Source organism: Amblyomma maculatum, unplaced genomic scaffold, assembly GCF_055883805.1.
Source record: "Amblyomma maculatum isolate TAMU_Amacu unplaced genomic scaffold, ASM5588380v1 scaffold_48, whole genome shotgun sequence".
In the NCBI taxonomy this organism is placed as follows: Eukaryota; Metazoa; Arthropoda; class Arachnida; order Ixodida; family Ixodidae; genus Amblyomma; species Amblyomma maculatum.
Genome location: NW_028146773.1, coordinates 406,290 through 425,338, shown reverse-complemented (window position 1 = coordinate 425,338; position 19,049 = coordinate 406,290). Strand labels below are relative to the sequence as shown.

At 47.6% G+C, this 19,049-nt stretch overlaps 1 protein-coding gene across 1 annotated transcript in view; it reads right to left on the bottom strand.

Moving 5' to 3' along the window:
• Positions 1-6,697: 6,697 nt before the first annotated feature.
• The window catches only part of LOC146170778 (uncharacterized), a 103,530-nt gene continuing 91,178 nt past the window's right edge, over positions 6,698-19,049 (bottom strand). The window contains exon 5 of the mRNA XM_084586783.1: positions 6,698-7,059. Coding sequence (XP_084442909.1) covers positions 6,896-7,059 — 164 coding nt within the window. The 3' untranslated portion in view covers positions 6,698-6,895. The remainder of the gene's footprint in view (positions 7,060-19,049) is intronic.

Genomic DNA, 19,049 nt, shown 5'->3' with positions numbered 1-19,049 from the left:
GACATTGTAGCCGTAAGCTGCCGTGATGTAGAGACATCACCTCATTGCAGATTTCGCGCAGAATTTATGGTCGGTTTATTCATAAATTCCAAGACATGAAGTGAGTGACTACGTTCATTCATTATATTCTACACTTGGTTTAGTACACTAGTCTTGGCTCAGAATGTCTCACGAGTATATTCGCAAGGAGGTGAGAGTGGACGTTAGTAGCCGATAAACGAAAACAATCCATTGGCGAAAAAATCAGGTCTTTTTCACGAGGTCTCGCGAAACCTGCGCGCTCTTCTTTTAGGGCAGAATAACTATGAATACGAGGAGCGTTCGTCACAACAAAAGCATGGGCAAAGGCCGACGAGATGAGGTTGCAAGAAAAAAAATAAGTTTTTTAGCGCAAGAGAGGTCAAAGAAAAACAAGCAGCCAATGTATGAAAGTAACAGCGGCATAATATTCTCCTCCTGCGTTCACAGAACGTCAGCGCCAAAATATAATGCACCACAAAACGCGTCATATGAAGTTTATTTCACATATCGTTCTATATGCTTTCTTCTCTATCCAAATACCTTGTCGTTATACCGAGCCTGCTGCAGCGATTTCAAAATTAGGCTTGCCAAAAAATCAAACATTAACACGAATGATCGCAATGGGAGCCTAATTTTGACAATAATTAAATAGAATTATCTGGTGGTACTGTGTTTTAGTGCACAAATGAAGAGATGAGTGCAGTAGGTACAGAGAGAAATATTATTTCATTACTTAGAATGTCAGAGAGGTAAGCCTGCAAGTTTATTCAAACGCCTGCTACTCCACGCTAGTGCACAAAGAAGAAAGGGCGCCGTGGTATGTGATGATAGGATGAGCAAATGTACGAAAATATATACAGGTAAATTAATTTGTATTGCGACCGCGAGCCGAATTTCGGATCAATAAAGAAGCGGGAAGAAAGCCAGCATTGCCTTTACAGCTTTCTATACCTGCGGCCAAACTCGAAGTAGTAAGACCTCAGAGAGGAATGTGTTGGCATTAGGCTAAGAACTGGTTAGCGTCATGCTTTCGTTTATCACACTGGGCACACTAGAAAAAATGTCACAGTATCTATAACGACAGAAGTGAAACAATTACGAGAATTCTGTCTAAGTATTGGTTACATTTGCGCCTGCAACACACTGATCAACACATTATAAGCTGTGTTGTGCATCGTACGCGCGAATTGAATTGTGTGGCAAGTACAGGCTGATTTTCGCATGCTATACGATTCACCGAGAAGGTCAAGCGAAATTATAAAGAAATAAAATGAGTTGCCCCGCCGCGGTGGGGCAGTGGTGAGACGCCAAACTACTGCGCCGGATTACCCGGGTTCCATAACGACCACGGCGGCTGCGTTTCGATGGAGGCGAAACGAAGAGGAGAAGTAGGAGGAAAAACTATATTATGCGAAGAATTCGAGCCACGCAGGCCTCCTGGGTCTCCACACAACCCCACTCGCGTTCTAAACGTTCATGTGATGTTGATCCATGACGTATGCAGCCCGGCTGACGACTATATTCTGCCTTGTCGGGTCCGGTGACCGCAGTGAGGTCTCCCAGTCCTCCCAGGTTAAGAGAGGCACCGGCCCGGTGGGGAAGAGGAGGCGCCGGGCAGAATAAAAGAATGTGGGTAAGGGTGGCCTTGGGGTGGGAGCACAAAGTGCATATGTGGGATACCGGCATAAACTTTGGAAAGTAGAGCTGATTTCGGCAGCGTTCGTGTCTGCAGGCGACACGAGATTGACTGTTTTCTGGTAGTGATGGATGGATGGGGTAACGGATAGAGTAGGCGTTCAGCGCGGGAGTTTACAGTGAACTCAGCAAAAGAGTGCATACGCTCCTTCGAAAAAACCCCAAACGAACTGTGTGTGCCCTGTTTCTAGACCCTCGAGCTAAGGCGTCGGTGGCCTCGTTGTCAATATTGCCCGAATGCGCAGGCACCCAGATGACCTCAACTCGTTGGGGTACGTGGGAGGGGGGCATGAGCAGCAGGCGGTGTGCCGGAGGATGAGCCCGGTTCCCGGGATAAATTAGAATGGCAGTTTTTGAATCACTAAGTACATTCCTGACATCTGTGTATGCCAGACCAATAGCTTTAGCGGTCTCCTCGGCTTCCTCAGGGGTGGTGCCTGAAGGAAGCTCGAAAGTAATTGGGGAAAAGGGGGAGGGGGGGGGTTGTGTACAACCTCAGTGGCTCCGTTCCCACGGCAGGCGGCATGAGAGCTCAAACTGCATTGGGCTCATTCCCATACCAGTTGCGGAGCGCTGCCGCGCGCGTCTTCCTGCGACCTTGGTCATGGTTGGGGTTAATGTTCCGTGGTAATGTTAGAATAGTTTGTTTGTTTGTTTTGTGGGGTTTAACGTCCCAGAGCGACTCAGGCTATGAGAGAGGCCGTAGTGGAGGACTCCGGAAATTTCAACCACCTGGGGTTCTTTAACGTGCACTGACATGGCACAGCACACGGGCGCCTTGCTTTTTGGCTCCACCGAAAAGCGGCTGCCGAGGCCGGGATTCTATCCCGCAACCTTGGGAACAGTAGATGAGCGCCGTAACCACTGGATTGAGGTGTAAATGCGGGTAGGGAGTGTTGTTAGGGATGCATTGTTTGCGGGAATAGTGGTGTCTAGCTTACTGAGTATGTGTCGTTAGGTAGTTGTAGCAGCTAATCGGAGGTAAAGCGTTCGTGTGCTGTGTGATGTTTAGCGAACGTTAAAGATCCCCAGGTGGTGGAAATTACTCCGTAGCCCTCCACTACGGCTCCCCTTTCTCTCTTTTCACTTTAACTCCGACCTTCCTCCCTTCTCTTACGGCGTGGTTCAGGTGTCCACAGATACTAGTTGAACAGATACTACGCCTTTCCCTTCATGTGAACCAATTCATATAATTATTTAATATAATTAAACAAAATGAGTTGATACACTAAAAAAAATAAACCGAATATTTATTTTGTTTCCCAGGAAATCTTTCTGAGTTTCTCGTAATGTTCAAGTCTCGCCGGGCTGGTGCAGTAGTAAAACACCCAACTACTGTGCTGGAGTACCCGGGTTCGATCCCGAGTGTTATCAACTGCCGCCTGAGACTCTTGTTCGCACTCAGAAAACGCGAACTCCCACTACTGAATTAAAACAATTCTATGCAGTATTGCACGCATTATCTCAAGTGTACTCGCTAGCATCCATCATCCTATACATATTCTTTAGGGGATAGATGCGGTTTTATGGCTTTGTGGTGTTGTGGCGTTTAATATCCTAAAGCGACTCAAGCTATGAGAGACGCCGGAGTGGGGGACTCCGCAAATTTCTATCACCTGGGTTTCTTTAACGTGCACTGACACCGCACAGCACACGGGCACCTTGCTTTTCGCCTCCATGGAAAAGTAACCGCCGAGGCCGGGATTCGATCCCGCGTCCTTGGAAACAGTAGTCGAGCGCCATAACCACTGCAGTCTATCCAAATACAGCGAAGAGGTACGCACAATTGATACGATTATTCCAGTTAATAAAGGCGCATGCGTATTTATCATCGCAAATGTAATGATCCGGCTGTAACCGGTGTGCGCTTGGTTTCTAACCTTCAAATGAAGCCTTCTGCTCCACGGAGATTTATTTTATTTGATGACTTTCAAATATGACAAATAGAAGAGAAATCAACCCTCTTGCTTTATAAAGCTAAAGTGAATAAATATTACATTTGAAGGCCTAAACGGAGAAACATTAATTTGATTTATTTCAGTCACTTATAGCAAGCAACTTGTAATATAGCCCGAAAGATTCCAGAACGGACAAGCTCGTGAAGCAACCTGAATTATATGCTAACAGATGAAAATGCTGACTGAATTGTTCCAAGTTATGGCTTCCTCTCTAGTCGCATCGTATGTGCGAGCTTTTTTTTTTTCGAATTATATGCGGATTCGGCAAACCCATGATATGAGAAATAGATTATGCAGCAACTAATATAGGCCAATTGCTGCTACGTGCGCAGCTACGACCTAACGGGTAATTATTCAAAATCATGTTACCAACGAAACGACCAGTGATATCCCTAAAGTAAAAAAAATTCGACTTATATTCAACGAAACATATTTTATTTTTCAAAATACTCAATTAAGTGCAGTAGATCCGATTTTATAAGCTTATGTCAAAGTATTTTATGCAAAAACCGAGCAAGAGTGTTATCTCATTATTTCCTAAAGTTAGCAAATAGTGTTAAAAAGCTCTCTAATAAAACAATCATTAGATTTTATATACGCCGCAAACCATGCCAGTTAGCACCATACTTATATTAATATATTAAGGTTAACGTGAGAGCCGGAAGGGTTGTCAAAAGCTGGTTTTTCTGGTAGGACGTTCCTTCTTTAGAGATTGAGGAGAAACCACGCGTTTTATCATCACAATTGTAATTACTAAGCTGCAGAAGTGTAGAACCTATACCGCATGAGCACGCTAAGTCTAGCAGACTCATTCGCATCCGGAAACAAACTAAGCACGTTTTATGTTGTTTTCTTTACATTCATAGTTCGTGCTTTGCATCGCATTCGGCAGCGAGAATAGGTTTGCCGTCACCAATGGCAAGTGCCAGATACGCCCCCGAGCAATATCTTGAAATAAGCAGTAGCGGCGGCGTCGATAATCTCTGAACGCTTTTTCACACATTTGCCAAGTGCATCTAATTCCCTGGCTGCTCCTTGTGCATACCGTAGTTGCAGGGGGATCATGCACGTTCTGTAGTCGCTGTTAACGTTTTTAAAGATATCTACTCCGGTCATATTTTCCTCCAGCTGAAACCATAGCTCAAACGATGGTTTCAGTCAACCTATTGCCCTTCTAGGGCGTCCGCATCACTTCGCGGCAGTAGACGGCATTCATTAAAGTTCTTGCATACGGGATCGCAACTCAAAATCATATAAAGCCTATGTAAGCCTGCCGCAAGATGGTAGCCAGCATGCATATCAAAGAAATTAGTCAGCAGACCTCAACCACTCGATCAGGCCTATAGAAAATCCTTACCCAGCTTAGTATGCTGAGGGCCGTTTTTTCCGAAGAGGAGGGGTAACGCAGTAAAGCCCCAATAGTGCAGCGCACGCATTCAGGAAACATCCGCGTTGCGCAACCTCTGCAATGCACTAGACGTCGCCACTCTTGTCCCGTTGTGGTCTTACTCAAAGGCTAAAAATCTATGGTGAAAGTTTTGCCTGAAGGTCGCCACCAGTTATAACACATTCCGAAACTTCATATCTTGTGTTCTCATTAAACACACTACACAGCGACCAGTTAGCGACCGATAATGTCGGTAGGCGTATACGACTTACCAGAGGCGGTATCTTGGTTTTTGTTTTCTTCTACACAACAGTCGATAACAAAAATGCTGTCACATATCCTCTAATATATAGCGTTTTTATTACCACAGCCAAGTTAAAAGAAAATTTTTGCTATAGTGCTCTTTTATCAAACGGAGGAGCCATTATTACAGAACTGAAGCGAACCAAATACCTCTGTAACAATGTAATTGTTATTTATAAATGTTTTAACCACCACCTGCTGAAGAACGAATGTGTACCCACAGTGACACCGGCTGATATAACGCACTACAGGCAATCTGCCATGACGTTTACCCATTTATGAAAGCATGGTACTCAGCCCAGAATACAGAAGGAACAGGCTGCCATTGCACTTTCAATTTTGACAGTCTGAATGCAAACTCGTATTTTAAAAACAGGTACAAAAACGGAGGAACTGAGTGAGTCGTCAAAAATCAGTTGACTGGATAGCTGAAGTGCGCAATGCAGAATAGCGGCTGCTCCGCTAGCACATCACAGCGGAAAACGCCAAAAGTTTTAGGACCAAATTGTCGTGGGTGAGCAGACCATAGAACGAAAGCTACAGCTGTTGTTTCATTGTCTAGCCCCTATTTCGATGCTGCGCTTTGTGATATTTACTAGGAGACTGTTCTATTTCTGGAATGATTGCGCCTTTCTGATCTCGTGACATTTTCACTGCAAGCCAAATAAACTGCATAACATTCCTAAAAAGACAATATACAGTAGGCGAGTCTCAGAGGAAGTGTGAAAATGAGCGATTAAAAGCACGCTATTAGCATTTTTCCTGCCAATTGTTTGTATGTATATAATTTGCTTTTATTAAACTAACATTCTTGCTTACGTGATACGCTACTCTCCACTCTCAGTTTGGGCGTATTTGGTTTTGTAAACTAGACGCCAAGGCTAAAGTAAGCAACGCCAGATATTCTACTTTGAAGTATCTCAAATTGCAAGCGTCTCTTTGTCTAGATAGCCACAAAATAAGCCGATCTCAACTCCTTCCACACGGCCGTTAATCGACATAGTATGAAATAATAATAACAGCTGGTGATAGCGGTGTAAAACTTACTTTATATCATTGTATACTTCTTTTCGCGTGCAAATATTTCAGAACGAAAGCTTGAGGCTTGAAATGACACCAAATATAAATTTATGGGTGAGCTACACTTACTCATATTCGTAAAGTGCGTTTTATTTGTTTTGTATGCATCCATTTGAATAATTTAAATGGAAAATTTTTAGATTATTATGAGGCTATTCTGCATCGCTATACTCACATTTCCCTTAGGCATCACAACAGAGTTTCATAGAGTAACATATTGTCGTGCACTATTACAGACAGTGAACGTCATAGCAATTCTCAAGAATTTTATTATCCTTCTCTATCGTGTAATAATTCTGATTTCACATATTTTCTTTTGGCAGAAAGAACTCAATACGCCACAATTACTCACAATACGATAACTATTGCGCACTAATAGCTCCCTTGTTTGCGCCACCTTGTCAGCCTTGTTAATGTCATAGAAACAATGACATCACAGGTACGTTTATCCTTACTTAGATGTTCTGGTTTGGTCCAAAATTTGGCAAATACCGAGTGCTTGCTCCCATTGGAAATAATTGTAGACTTGAGGAGAACACAGGGCTAAGATGGCAAACTCACAGCAGTGTGGAATAGCCTCTTTTGGCTTTGTCATCCAGAGGGTGCAGTCTTTTTCTGTAATTCAAAACACGCATATATCAGCGCTGAATGAGTCAGACAGATGTACACTTTTGTGCGGTTATGTTCGCAGAAATTGAATGTCATCAAGTAAACCCTCGAGAAATTTAATCAAAAAACAATTTGCTCATGAGTGGTGTGAACACGCATTGTGGAAGGGAGCGCGCAGAACTACCCGCACAAACTGTCAATAGAGAAAAACCATTCACGTATTACGGGATGGCTCCGCTGTACCCTAACAAGAAAATTTCAGGAAGCTCGAGCAAACGGTGTCTTGAAACATCTTTATGCTACCCTACGACCCGGAATGTGAGCTCGAGGCCATGTTGAGAGCACAACAGGGCGCTGCAAGGATCGACGTACCGCCCACCGACGTTTTCACGCCCATCTTTAACTAAGCACGAATATCAACATTTCTTTTTCGAACAAATCCCGAGACTGGGGTTTCAACTCGGACCAGAACGAAACAATCTATTCCTTGGCCCGTGAACGAGAACAACATATGTACTATCACCGGGGCCAATCACGCCTCTTTTGCTACTGCAACAAGTCTTGCGCTGTGCAGTAAAGATCGTTGTCGTATGAAAATGGTTCTGCGCCGTGTGTTTGCCAAAAAAGGTGAATACCCCATATACATATACCATCTGGCCAGTGCAGCCTGGATCCTGTCAGCGTAGTGTTGGGCGAATCCACTAGGCAGATTGACAGTACCTGCAGTGCTTTCGTTTTATTGCAATTTATCAGAATTAAGTGCACTCCTGGAATATTTGGGCCCTGTTTTTGAAGCTAAAGAGAATTGAGCTTTCAAAAGAACGATTATTACGTGTTTTTGTATTTCTTAGAAGGATCAGCAAAAAAACGTTTCTAACGTTAATGGTAAAATTTACATAATGCCCTATTTCCTTCAGGCCTCGATCAAATAGACCAATAAAGACTCGTAAATTCAACAAAGACATGCGGTTAAAAATGAGGGGCTTTGTTGTGACCTACATACGAATCAAGCCAACAGCAGTTCAAACAAAGAAAAGCTTAAAGAATGTTATTTACGAGATGTGAAAGGCCAATTCAGCATGAAGATTGTTAACTGCAAATTAAAAGAAAAACAATCAAAAGCCGTGGATGGGACACGAAACTATGACCTCCGAATTTCCAATCTGGCACTCAGCCACCTACCTAATGCGGCGAATCATTGTTCTACTTTCTAGGCAAATATTTATTGGTTCACAAAAATCAAAAAAAAAACATTTCGTATAATATTCTTTGTGTCAGTTGTTGCTAGTGGTTGCGACTACATTACTTGATCTCTCTGTAAATTGTCAAAAAGAATTAAGCTTCTAGCCAACAAACAAAAGCGGCACTGGCCGGATTCCAGACCAATGGCCGATCATCCGCTGCTGGTTGGCAGCCTACCTGGCGGTCAAAGGTTTCCGGCCCAATGACGGCCCATGGCTTTCCATGTACCAGGCTGAACGTAAGTTTGCCATCGACAAAGGCCTAAGCTCAGGCACATGACTGAAAGCCGATGAAATCGCTCACGGTTCCTTGGCCATTTGACGGCTCGTAGTCGACCACGTAGTATGTTGGGCAGACGTATGCACGCACCCATGGCATGAGCGGCAACGCCGACTCAAAGCCAATTGTTTTTCAATGGACGCTGCGGCATTTTGGGGTCCATGGTCGGCCAGATACCTGGGTGGCCAGTAGCCCACCAGAATACACGACCCAAATATACTCACGTACTGGATACCGTTTAGGCAGCGCCGGAATACTTTACACACAACTTAGCCTGATCGTTCTGGCCAGGTTCACAATAATTGAAACGCTGAACAAGATTCTTCTCATTGACAGCTAAGTTTAATATATTTACTTAAAACTATATTTTATCACTTTAGCAAACCTCGGTGAAAACCAATATAGAGTTTATTCCACGTAGAGAATTTATTTAGTACTAGTAATTGGCACAGTATGTCTTAGCTATCTCAAGCATATTTTATAAAACAATCACACTTTGCGGAGAAAAAAAACTTTCACATATGTAGTAATGAATACCCTCGGTTTTCCGGGACTCCAAGAACATATTGGCCGTTATTTTCGACACGAACATAATTAAAATGTCTGGCGGCAATTTTGGCGTTTGAAGAATCATCGCAGCGATTATGTCATAATGTTACAGGCAGTCACGGATGTAGTAGAACGAATGCGTGCCCAGCTCAGGCTGTAGTCTTAATCATCGCTCGGAAGTTGATGATCTCATCGCCGTATTTTTTGTATCACTGGGCAAATTGCAGCAAAAAAAAGCAGTTCTGTCGTGAGCCCAGAGGACCCCAGTGACGAATAAAATTTGAAACGCGAGGACAAAGCACGCGATGGAAGGAAGACACGCAAGTGTTCAATATTGTTGTGGGACGCTGTGCCCACCTAGCGATAGACACAAAAGAACGGAGGACACCAGGCAAACACCACTTGCCCCGGCGCTCTTCTTTTGTCCTCTAACTCCGCCGTCTCTTCTCGTCCCGCGCCTCTTCTTTTTCTGGCGGAGCGCTCCTCAGCGCGCGCCGTAACATCTTTCCACTGGGGGGGGGGGGGGAATAAAGTGTCGGTGAGCTGCTGCAGGCGCTGCACTTCTGGGGCGGCATTTCGTGGGGAAAGCAATGAGGCAGCAGGCGACGACAGTAGTGGTGCTGACCCGGCATCTAAGTCGGAGTCAATACTGGCGCCGTTGACATATCGCTTCATGTTTGACACATGCTCCGGGAAAATGTGGTGCACACCGCATGGTCTATGCTCGGGGAGGTCTTCGAGGTGGTATGTCACGGGGCCGAGCCGTTCAACGACACGGTAAGGGCCCCGGTATCGGGGCATGAGCTTCGTGGCACGGCCAGTCGCGTGGATGGTGCGGCGAACGAAGACCAAGTCACCGAACCGGAACGAGGCAAGTGGTGGTGCTGCCGCATTGGCCACGTGCACACGCGCATGAGCCGTGAGAAGGTTGCGCTGAGCGCCGAGGCGGGCATAACCAAGTCGTTGGGCGGAGTCAGTTGGTGACGCAGTCTGATGGGGAAGGCCCAACTGCGCGTCGAGACGGATGGAGGGTGTTCTGCCATAGACGACTGAGAACGGCGTGACCTGCGTTGTTTCTTGCCTCGCAGTGTTGAGTGCAAAAGCTGCCGCAGAAACAAAACGATCACAGTTTCTGTGGGACGGAGCCACGTAGGAGGCGAGTATATCCATGAGGATCCGGTTAACACGCTCCACCAGGCCATTGTACTGGGGATGATGGACGGATGTAATGAAACGCGCAATGCCGAAGGAGCTGAGGGCTCGCTCAAATTCATAGGACATAAAGCAGCTCCCACGGTCCGTGATGAGGCGTCGGGGCACACAATGCCGAAGAACGAGATGCTGCTCCACAAACAAAACGGCATGAGCGGAAGAGGTGCCTGAAACGGGCAGTGCTTCGACCCACTTGGACAAGTAGTTGATTGCAACCAGAATATGCCTGTTTTCGGCGGGTGTCTTTGGGAATGGGCCCAAATGGTCCAGTCCAACCAGTTAGAAAGGTGAACTCGGCGGCGAAAAAGCCTGGGGGGGTGGCTTGGTTACTCGTGTGGACGATTCCCGGTATTGGCACGTCTGGCAGGACGCAACGTGTTCCTTGACGTATCTGGCAATATTAGGCCACCAAAAGCGCTCCGACACTCGTGCGTAGGTCTTGCCGCGACCAAGGTGACCAGCTGTGGCGGCGTCGTGTAGACCGCGCAAGACGTGCGACCGCAGTGTTGCTGGCACCATTGGCAACAATACGGGTGGTCGACCACAGAGCCACCTCACATGACACAAGAGATTGTCTTTATTTCGATAGACCCGGCGCAGTTTACGGAGACCTGCGCCGGTGGTGGTGCCAAGGAATTGGACTATACTATATGGCCGCAATGTCGGGATCTTGAGTTCGTGCAGTCCTGAAATCCGTCAAAGCCGTCACGGGACAAAGTGGCGAGAAAGGAAATCGGCATCTTCATGGGCAGAACCGCGCTGATGCACTATGGTGAAATCGTACTCTTGAAGTTGGAGTGACCAGCGTGCAATCTTGGCATTTAAGTGTTTGGCAGGCTGCAGCCAAGTGAGAGCGCTATTGTCCGTGATTATGGTAAAATGACGGCCGTACAGGTAGGGACAGAACTTCTCAACGGCCCAGACAACGGCGAGACACTCGAGTTCCGAAGAGTGGCGGAGGCGCTCTACGTCGGAAAGCTGGCGGCTGGCATAAGCTAGAACTTTGTGGTCACCAGACTCGTCTTCCTGCAGAACGACAGCGCCGAGCCCATCTTGGCTGGCATCCGTGTGGAGGACGATGGGGCCGATTCGTCGTAGTGGCTAATGTGCTGCTTGACGTTAAGGAACGCGAGCTGTTGGACCGGCGTCCAACTCCACGCTGCCTTCTTCTTCAGTAGGGCGGTCACAGGGCGCTTCGCTCGGCAAAGTTTGGAATGAAACGACGGAAATACGAAGCAAATCCAAAGAAACTTTTGAACTCCTTGGCGGTGGTGGGAACTTCGTAAGTCGTAAGCCTTTAGTTTTTCAGGGTCGGGACGGATGCCATGCCGGCTCACAACGTGACCCAAGTACGTCATCTTTGCAAATCCGAAGAAATATGCCTTTGGTTTTAAGCGAAACCCAGCAGAGGTAAGGGCTTCGAGGACGAGTTTGAGTCGCGTCTTGTGTTCTTCGAACGTAGCCGCGTAGACAATTACGTCGTCCAGGTATACCAACAGCATAGTCCGCTTCATATTGCCTAAGACGCGGTCCATAAGGCGCTGAAAGGTAGCTGGAGCATTCGAGCGACCGAAGGGCATACGATTGAACTGGTAAAGGCCATCGGGAGTCACGAAAGCCGTCTTTTCCGCATCATCGGGGTGAACAGGCACCTGCCAGTAGCCCGAGAGCAGATCTAGGGTGGAAAAATAACGGGCCCCCTTCAGGCGATCAAGTGAATCGTCGCGGCGGGGAAGAGGGTACACGTCGAGGTGAGTAATAGCATTTAACTTGCGATAATCAACGCAGAAGCGGAGTGTTCCATCCTTCTTGCGCACAAGGACTACAGGGGAGGACCAAAGGCTACAAGACGCGGAAATGATTCTCTGGTCAAGCATGTCGCAAACGTGCTGCTGGATGACTCTCCGTTCGACTGGCGCTACACGGCGAGGTTAGTGATGAATGGGCCCGCGGTTTTCGGCGTTGATCCGGTGTTGGACCCAGGAAGTGCACCCGAGTTCACCGGCGCTTAGAGCAAAGCAACTGCGATGTTCGAGCAGCAAGGTCTTGAGAGCGGCAAGCTCCGCGTCGGTGAGGGTGGGGCCAAAGTTAAATGTTTCCCATGGTAGGACCGCCGGCGCTGGAGGGTGCTGGGGCAGTGCTGCAGGTTGCAGAGACGAAACCGGGGATCCGGAGTTCAGGATTGAGGCTGTACCTATTTGAGTGCCAGGAGTCAGCACGAGAGGTGATCGGCTGATGTTAATCATAAATACGTAGGCCTTTCCTTTGAGCACAGGCAGAAGGCTTTGAATGGAGGTCATCTCACGGGCTTAAGCTGTACACCGGATTGGTTCGAAAAGCACGTCCGCTGTGATCGGACTGTCAAGCTTGGCATACACCCACATTGCCGCACCCGGTGGCAGAGTCACGGCGGACGCTACAGTCACGGTAGTGACGTCGATCGGTTTGACTCGACGTGGCCACTTCGTTGCGAGGTAACGCACAGATTCTGAGGCAAGCTTGGTCGCCGACACCAGGCACTGCCACAGGGTGACACCGAGACTGAAAATCCGGCTAAGCCAACCCGGCCCACGCAGAGTTCAGCTCACCCACGGTTCTGTTATGGTAAAATTAAGAACGACTCCGGCTTGCTGGTACCACCCGCACCCGAGGACCACTGGCCAAATAGGGCTGTCTGCTACAACAAAAGCGGTGGAGAGGGTCTTTCCGAGCGCTGTCAGATTGACGAGGACATGTCCGACTTGCTCCACCGGGGCGCCGGTAAAAGCTAAGAGCCGGGTTTTGGCGGCTGGAAGAAGCCGGTGGGGCTCTTTAACAATGAACGATTTGTCCAGCACATTGGCAATCGCTCCGCTGTCGACCAAGGCCTCTACGTGCCGGTCAAGCAGAGCGACGTCGACGAGTACGTAGGGAGCTTCAGTTGTAATCGAAACCGACGAAAGGAAGGGACAAGGAGAACGAAGGAGTGTGGGAACGGACTTTATTCGGCGGAACGGTGCCCCCTGAGTTCCGTCAAATCGTTTTCTGACGTTGGAAGGCTAGCACAGTCCCTCGCGTAGTGCCCTCTCAGGCGGCAGCGGAAGCAGGTCGGAACGGTGCCCCCTGAGTTCCGTCAAATCGTTTTCTGACGTTGGAAGGCTAGCACAGTCCCTCGCGTAGTGCCCTCTCAGGCGGCAGCGGAGCAGGTCGTGTGGGTGTCGTTACGCCCGCGTCGGTTAGAGGCCACTGTAGGGACTGCCAATCGAGTAGTCTGTACCGAGACGGTGCGCGCGGCAGACGCTGGCAACTCCCGCGTGGCCAACAAAGTCAACTCCGCCTCGATGGCGAGCGTCATGGCGGCGCGGACGGATTCATTACGCCCAAAATGGACCAACCGCTGCACCTTAGGGAGTCGGATGGCGTCCACAAACGCCTCGGTGTCGACCAGGGCCACAACGTTCTGAGGTGCCCCCGGCAGCGACTGCAGAACCAGGCGCTCAATGGCGGCGGCGAGGTCCTGGTATGTCTCCCCGAGCTCATGGCGGTGGGCTCGCAGGCGGTGGTACTGCGCACGGGGTTGACCTGAAGCACTGTAGTGGTCGGACCGGAGGCCCACCAGGACGGTGTAAGAGCCCAGCTGGTCGGGCGGCACGTTCTGCAGCAGCTCAGTTGCGCGGCCTCTCAGTTTGGAGACGAGCATTCATGCCTTCATTTGCTCGTTCCAGCCTCTCGCCGTCGCATTACCTTCCAGTTGTATGCGGTAAGCATCCTACGAGATAGTGCCGTCAAACGTGGATAATTCCGCTACGTTCAATGATGTACCCGCCCCGAGCACGTTATTGGCGGCTACGACAGCAGGCCCGGCGACGGCAGGGCTGGAGGCAGCAGTGGCGGTGACGCCTAAAGACTCATGACCTGTGTTCGGCTCGGCTGGTACAATGCGACGGAAGTTGCGCCCGAGAGCTTCGATCTCCACAGCCTGGGCAGACATACGGGCCTCCCATGCGTCCATCCGCTGAGTAACTATATCCAGGAGGCGCTCAATACCGCCATCCAGCTGCTGCGAAGGACCGAGCCCCTCCGAGCGTCCAGGTCTAGCTGCGCCAGTCGCTGCGTCGTCGGCGCCATCGCCTGGTGGCAGAGTCCTGTCGCCTTGCACGTCGGGTCCTTGACTTTGGGAGCGGGTGAGCGGCATGATCGCACTTCTGACACCAAAATGTTGTGGGACGCTATGCCCGCCTAGAGATAGACACAGAAGAACGGAGGACACGAGGCAAACACCACTTGCCCCGGTGCTCTTTTTTTGTTCTCTAACCCTCGCGCTGGCGCCGCGTGCTCGTCTCGCGCTCGTCCCGCGCCTCTTCTTTTTCTGGCGCAGCGTTGCTCGGCGCGCGCCGTAACGATATATAGAAATCAGTGTCAGTGTTCGTCACAATGAAAGTCTTGCAGATGACAGATAAACCCGGCCTATTTCATTGCAATCACCTAGCGCCGTAAACATTAGGTTGCCTCCAAGCGAATAGATTGAAGTAGGAGCCAATGTACCACTGGTTTCACTCCAGTGAGTGTTGCAGCGGTGACGCAGTCTGCGCCTGCTGCGGGATGTCTCCTAAAGGGACGTATGTATTACGATGTAATAGCTTGCCAGGAACCGACGTTTACAATCGCCGAAACAAATGAACCCGTATGTTACAAAAAAATTGGAGGTCGATTATGCTTCGCCCGAACAATGAAACGCGAAAGCACCGTCGATATCGCACAGTAATCATACTCGTTGAATACAACACATTCTGCAGGCGCTCTTCTAACGCGATTGTTCCATTGATCAATTGTATGCGCAGCGTGCTCACTCGCCATCAGTACGCCTGGATTCAATCCCGAGAGAAGGAAAATGCACCAATTTGCTGTTTCGAATTAAGTGCAGCCATCTTGGGAATCTGCTCTATTAACTTTACTCTCCCTAATGTGGTGGCTTAATTCTAAGAATCTGATGTCATTCTTTCGGACATTCCCAGGATTTGTGCTCCACGAGCTCCGTAACGCGCTGGTGTCAATAAATAGAACGTGTTGAGGCACACAAGAAAACCTAAGAGCGGGTAGAATATAACACATCAACCGCTATTATTATTAAACCTTCACCGCTCATGGAATTCCTTAAACGAGCAACTTTTGGTCAGCGGGCATCGTGGCGCGCACACGCTCGTTCAACGCATCTTAGGAGAAATCTTGTAGAACTCCTACGCTATACATATGTTTAGTTGAGACCAACACTCAGTGACGCATATATTTGCTATGAACGTTTTATAGTATATATTTATTTCTGTGTTGTAATGTGGCTGTGAAGAGGACCGTAAAATATTTACGCGAAGATGAACGCTACATGCGCAACACATCCGACCCTTCGGCCTATTAGCAGGGGAAAAAACCATCGGACAAGCACCGGAGTATTATGCGTGGTGTGGCCGAAGGCGTAAAGGCGTCAGAAAGAAAGCGTCCTTAGGCCTCGCTAGAGAGCTACGAAGTTAAGCTGTCCAATAGCGCAGCGTGGCTTGATGGAAAAAAAAAACACACTGAAAGGAGAGAGAGAAAGAGAAAAGGAGATTAGGCGCATGGTTGTTTTAACGGAACGTATATCATTCGATGGCGGCGCCAGCCCCACGCCCCCTCCGTTCCAGCGCTTTTTACTATCACCAGTGATCCCGTATCGAGCCATGTCTGATTGAGCGACATAGGTGCCGTAAATGGGCTTCAAATTAACCTGTATTTCGGTACTATTTGTCTAGTTTTGACCACTATGGGTTACTTCATTATCTAAATCATCGTTGTTCGGTGTACCGTGCCGTTGCAAAGAAGCGGTGACTGCGTAGTGGTAACTAGCACGGGCGGCGCCACGGATTAAGAAATGGCCACCAGGCTTTTTGCTACCTGACGGCCGTATCGCTCCTGTGTGCTTTTGCTCAGCTAATTCGTATTCGCACAACAGGTAACGCGTGGTATTCCCAGCAAACTTTCTCTTTTCTACACGTATCTCTCATCTGGCGGCCAGTTCCTCCATTTCTGCTTTCTTTGCCTATTCTCGGTGCACAACGGACTCTGCGCGTGTGTTTTGTGTTGTTTTGTGTTGGGTTTATTAGCGCATAAGCAGCTCAGGCTATCATGCGCCAAGCACAAGGGACTCTGCGCGTACAGCAAAAGGTTGCCTTGGCCAGAGGAAGAATACAGGATGATGGTCTGTTGAGCGCGTATGTGGAGCGTTGGCTTGGAAGTTGTCAGCTCAAATATTACCCGCCAAGCGGTAACCGACCCCAGGTAGCCGACTTCGGCAGCGTTCTTCAAGATTATCGGGTAACTACCGCCTGCAAGAGCTGAGGTGTTTCAACTCTCCAATATCTCGTCATGAATTTATAAGTTTTTATTCCGAGATTTGGCCTTGTATTTCCTTTCGGATGTCATGTTGCTTTTTCAGGTTGAACGCTAAAACGTCTTAATTATATGCTGGGTCAAGTATTGTGTTATGAATATTGTTGCTAAGGAAAGGGGGGTGTCTGTTCTAATTAAAAGAATTCTGAATCACCACCACTATTGCGCACCGCCAGCCAGCAGCCGGTAAGGTATGGACCTATCATCGTTTACCTGGCTAGAGATATTTAGTTCCCAGCGGTCGAAACAGATAACGGAGATACTCACATATTAGCAGTGTAATGAAAATATGCTTGTAGTGTGGGGTCATTCCATGCGAAACTTATCATGCCTCAAAATATGGCGTCTTGGCAATTCCAGGAAGAGCTTTAGTCGAAGTATTTTTTCTAAAACCTAAGAGCTTTTTGCACTCTCCAGAGACCTATGCCCGCAGAATAATCATTTACATTGTGCGCGAAATAAGATGCAGTGGCATATATTATTGACATTATTTCAATTACGTTGGTCGGTCATGTGACTTCACGGATGAAGCTTTTCGCTCACTACAAATGCGAAAAAAATTGAAGCGGTTTAATACAGTTCTTACACTGACGTCAACAATATTACAACATAAAGGGTTTTTTAGCTCTTTCACTCGTTGCTGTATTCAATGTTCGAATGATTTTTAATGATTGAATGAAGTAAATTTTAAAACGATATGCTTCTAAAAACTCAGAGGGACATTTTTTTGTAATAATCTCTTTACTGGCAATCGAGGCCTTCCAAAAAAAAAAACATTTGAGATAGCTCATAGTACACACAAAAGTCCTAGCTTCTAATTTTGAAATTTTATTCCTGTAAGATTTGTTTGTCGCGACAAATTATTTCCTCAATTCCTTAAACAGCCAGAGTGGTAGGTGCTGCCAATCTAGGACTTTATTGCAGATGCGTTGCGTCGTCTTCGCTCTCCTTTGCTCTGCTGCGAGTACATTTTCCAGCTGTTGTCAACACAAACATATCTATTGCCATGAACATTTGCCTATCTGTATACGCGTAATCAAACCTTGGATCGAAGCTAACGCATGTATTTGAAGTGAACAGAAGTGTCTTTCGAAAAAGCTGCCAACGACGAGCAGAGTGCGAAGGCGTATCAACCGATGTGAATGCAAATCTTTCTGCCTGTGGTAATTCAGGCTATTGCGCGCTATAAGGAAAACTTAAAAATGCCTAAAGACACTGTTCTTCGCTAGGATGTGGTGCGGAATTATTTACGAATCCAGATACTAAAAATATACTTCGAATGTTTAAGTTGCCTTGGCTGCCTGCTGGCTGCTTCGTCGTGCTGCCATCGAAGAGTAAACGAAGGTGACAATCTTGCATATAACGCATGTGATGTGCTTTTCAAGGTTAACATGAGAGAAAGAAATATGACAGTAAGTTATTCCGTCTTGTGCTTTAGCAGCTTTTGCGACCCGTTGTCACCGCATTCCTATACAGCATCGTCGCGATGGCTGTTAGTATGATAGGTGTGATGCCGGTGCGAGCCGCCGACTCCGCTCCCAGCTCGGCTGCTAGATTTCGCTGCAGCCCATCGCTCGAGATTCCAATCACGAGGATTTCGCAATGACAGTTCACTCGTTGGTGGTCGGCGAGCAGGTGCAGCATTCATGTCATTCACAGCTGCTCGTAGCACCGTGTAGCTACGAGGAAGCACAAATGCGTCATTCGCGCCAGGGAGCAGAAGCGGAAATAAGAGAAACGAAATGAGGCTGTCGATCCAAATCCCCTGGTATCGGCCGACCAAATATCGCTGCTCCACGGAGGGATTGCAACAGACAACTCTCGCTCTTGGATACAATTGTTCTAAAGGGAGCTAAAAATTGGATCCGCACCTTTCATTGGTATTCAAAATAAGTTTCAGCTTTGAACATTTGTTCTGTGCGGGCGTGTTTTTATATGGCTAGCACCATGCTCTCTACACAAGCAAATGACCGATCTTGACAGTATCAATTCAAGAGTAAACCCGCGCTTTAATATATGCCAACTCGCTGTGCTCCAAAATACGAAGGACAATGATACTTCTCTCTTGTGTATGTTTACATTATATTGACTGAATACTCTGCAACTGCTTACCATCTATGAAGGACGTGCATCGTAAGTTTTGCTTTGTTTTTTAACTTAACGAGATGCTGTTTAGTGCTTCGCGTTCTACGTAAAATATTTGTCCAGTCAGGTAAATTTACGAGAACGCACTGGATAAGAGCATTTTTAATATTTTTAGATAAAAAATGTCACACTATTAGAGGTAACAAATTTTGTTTTTCAATTGTTTCATT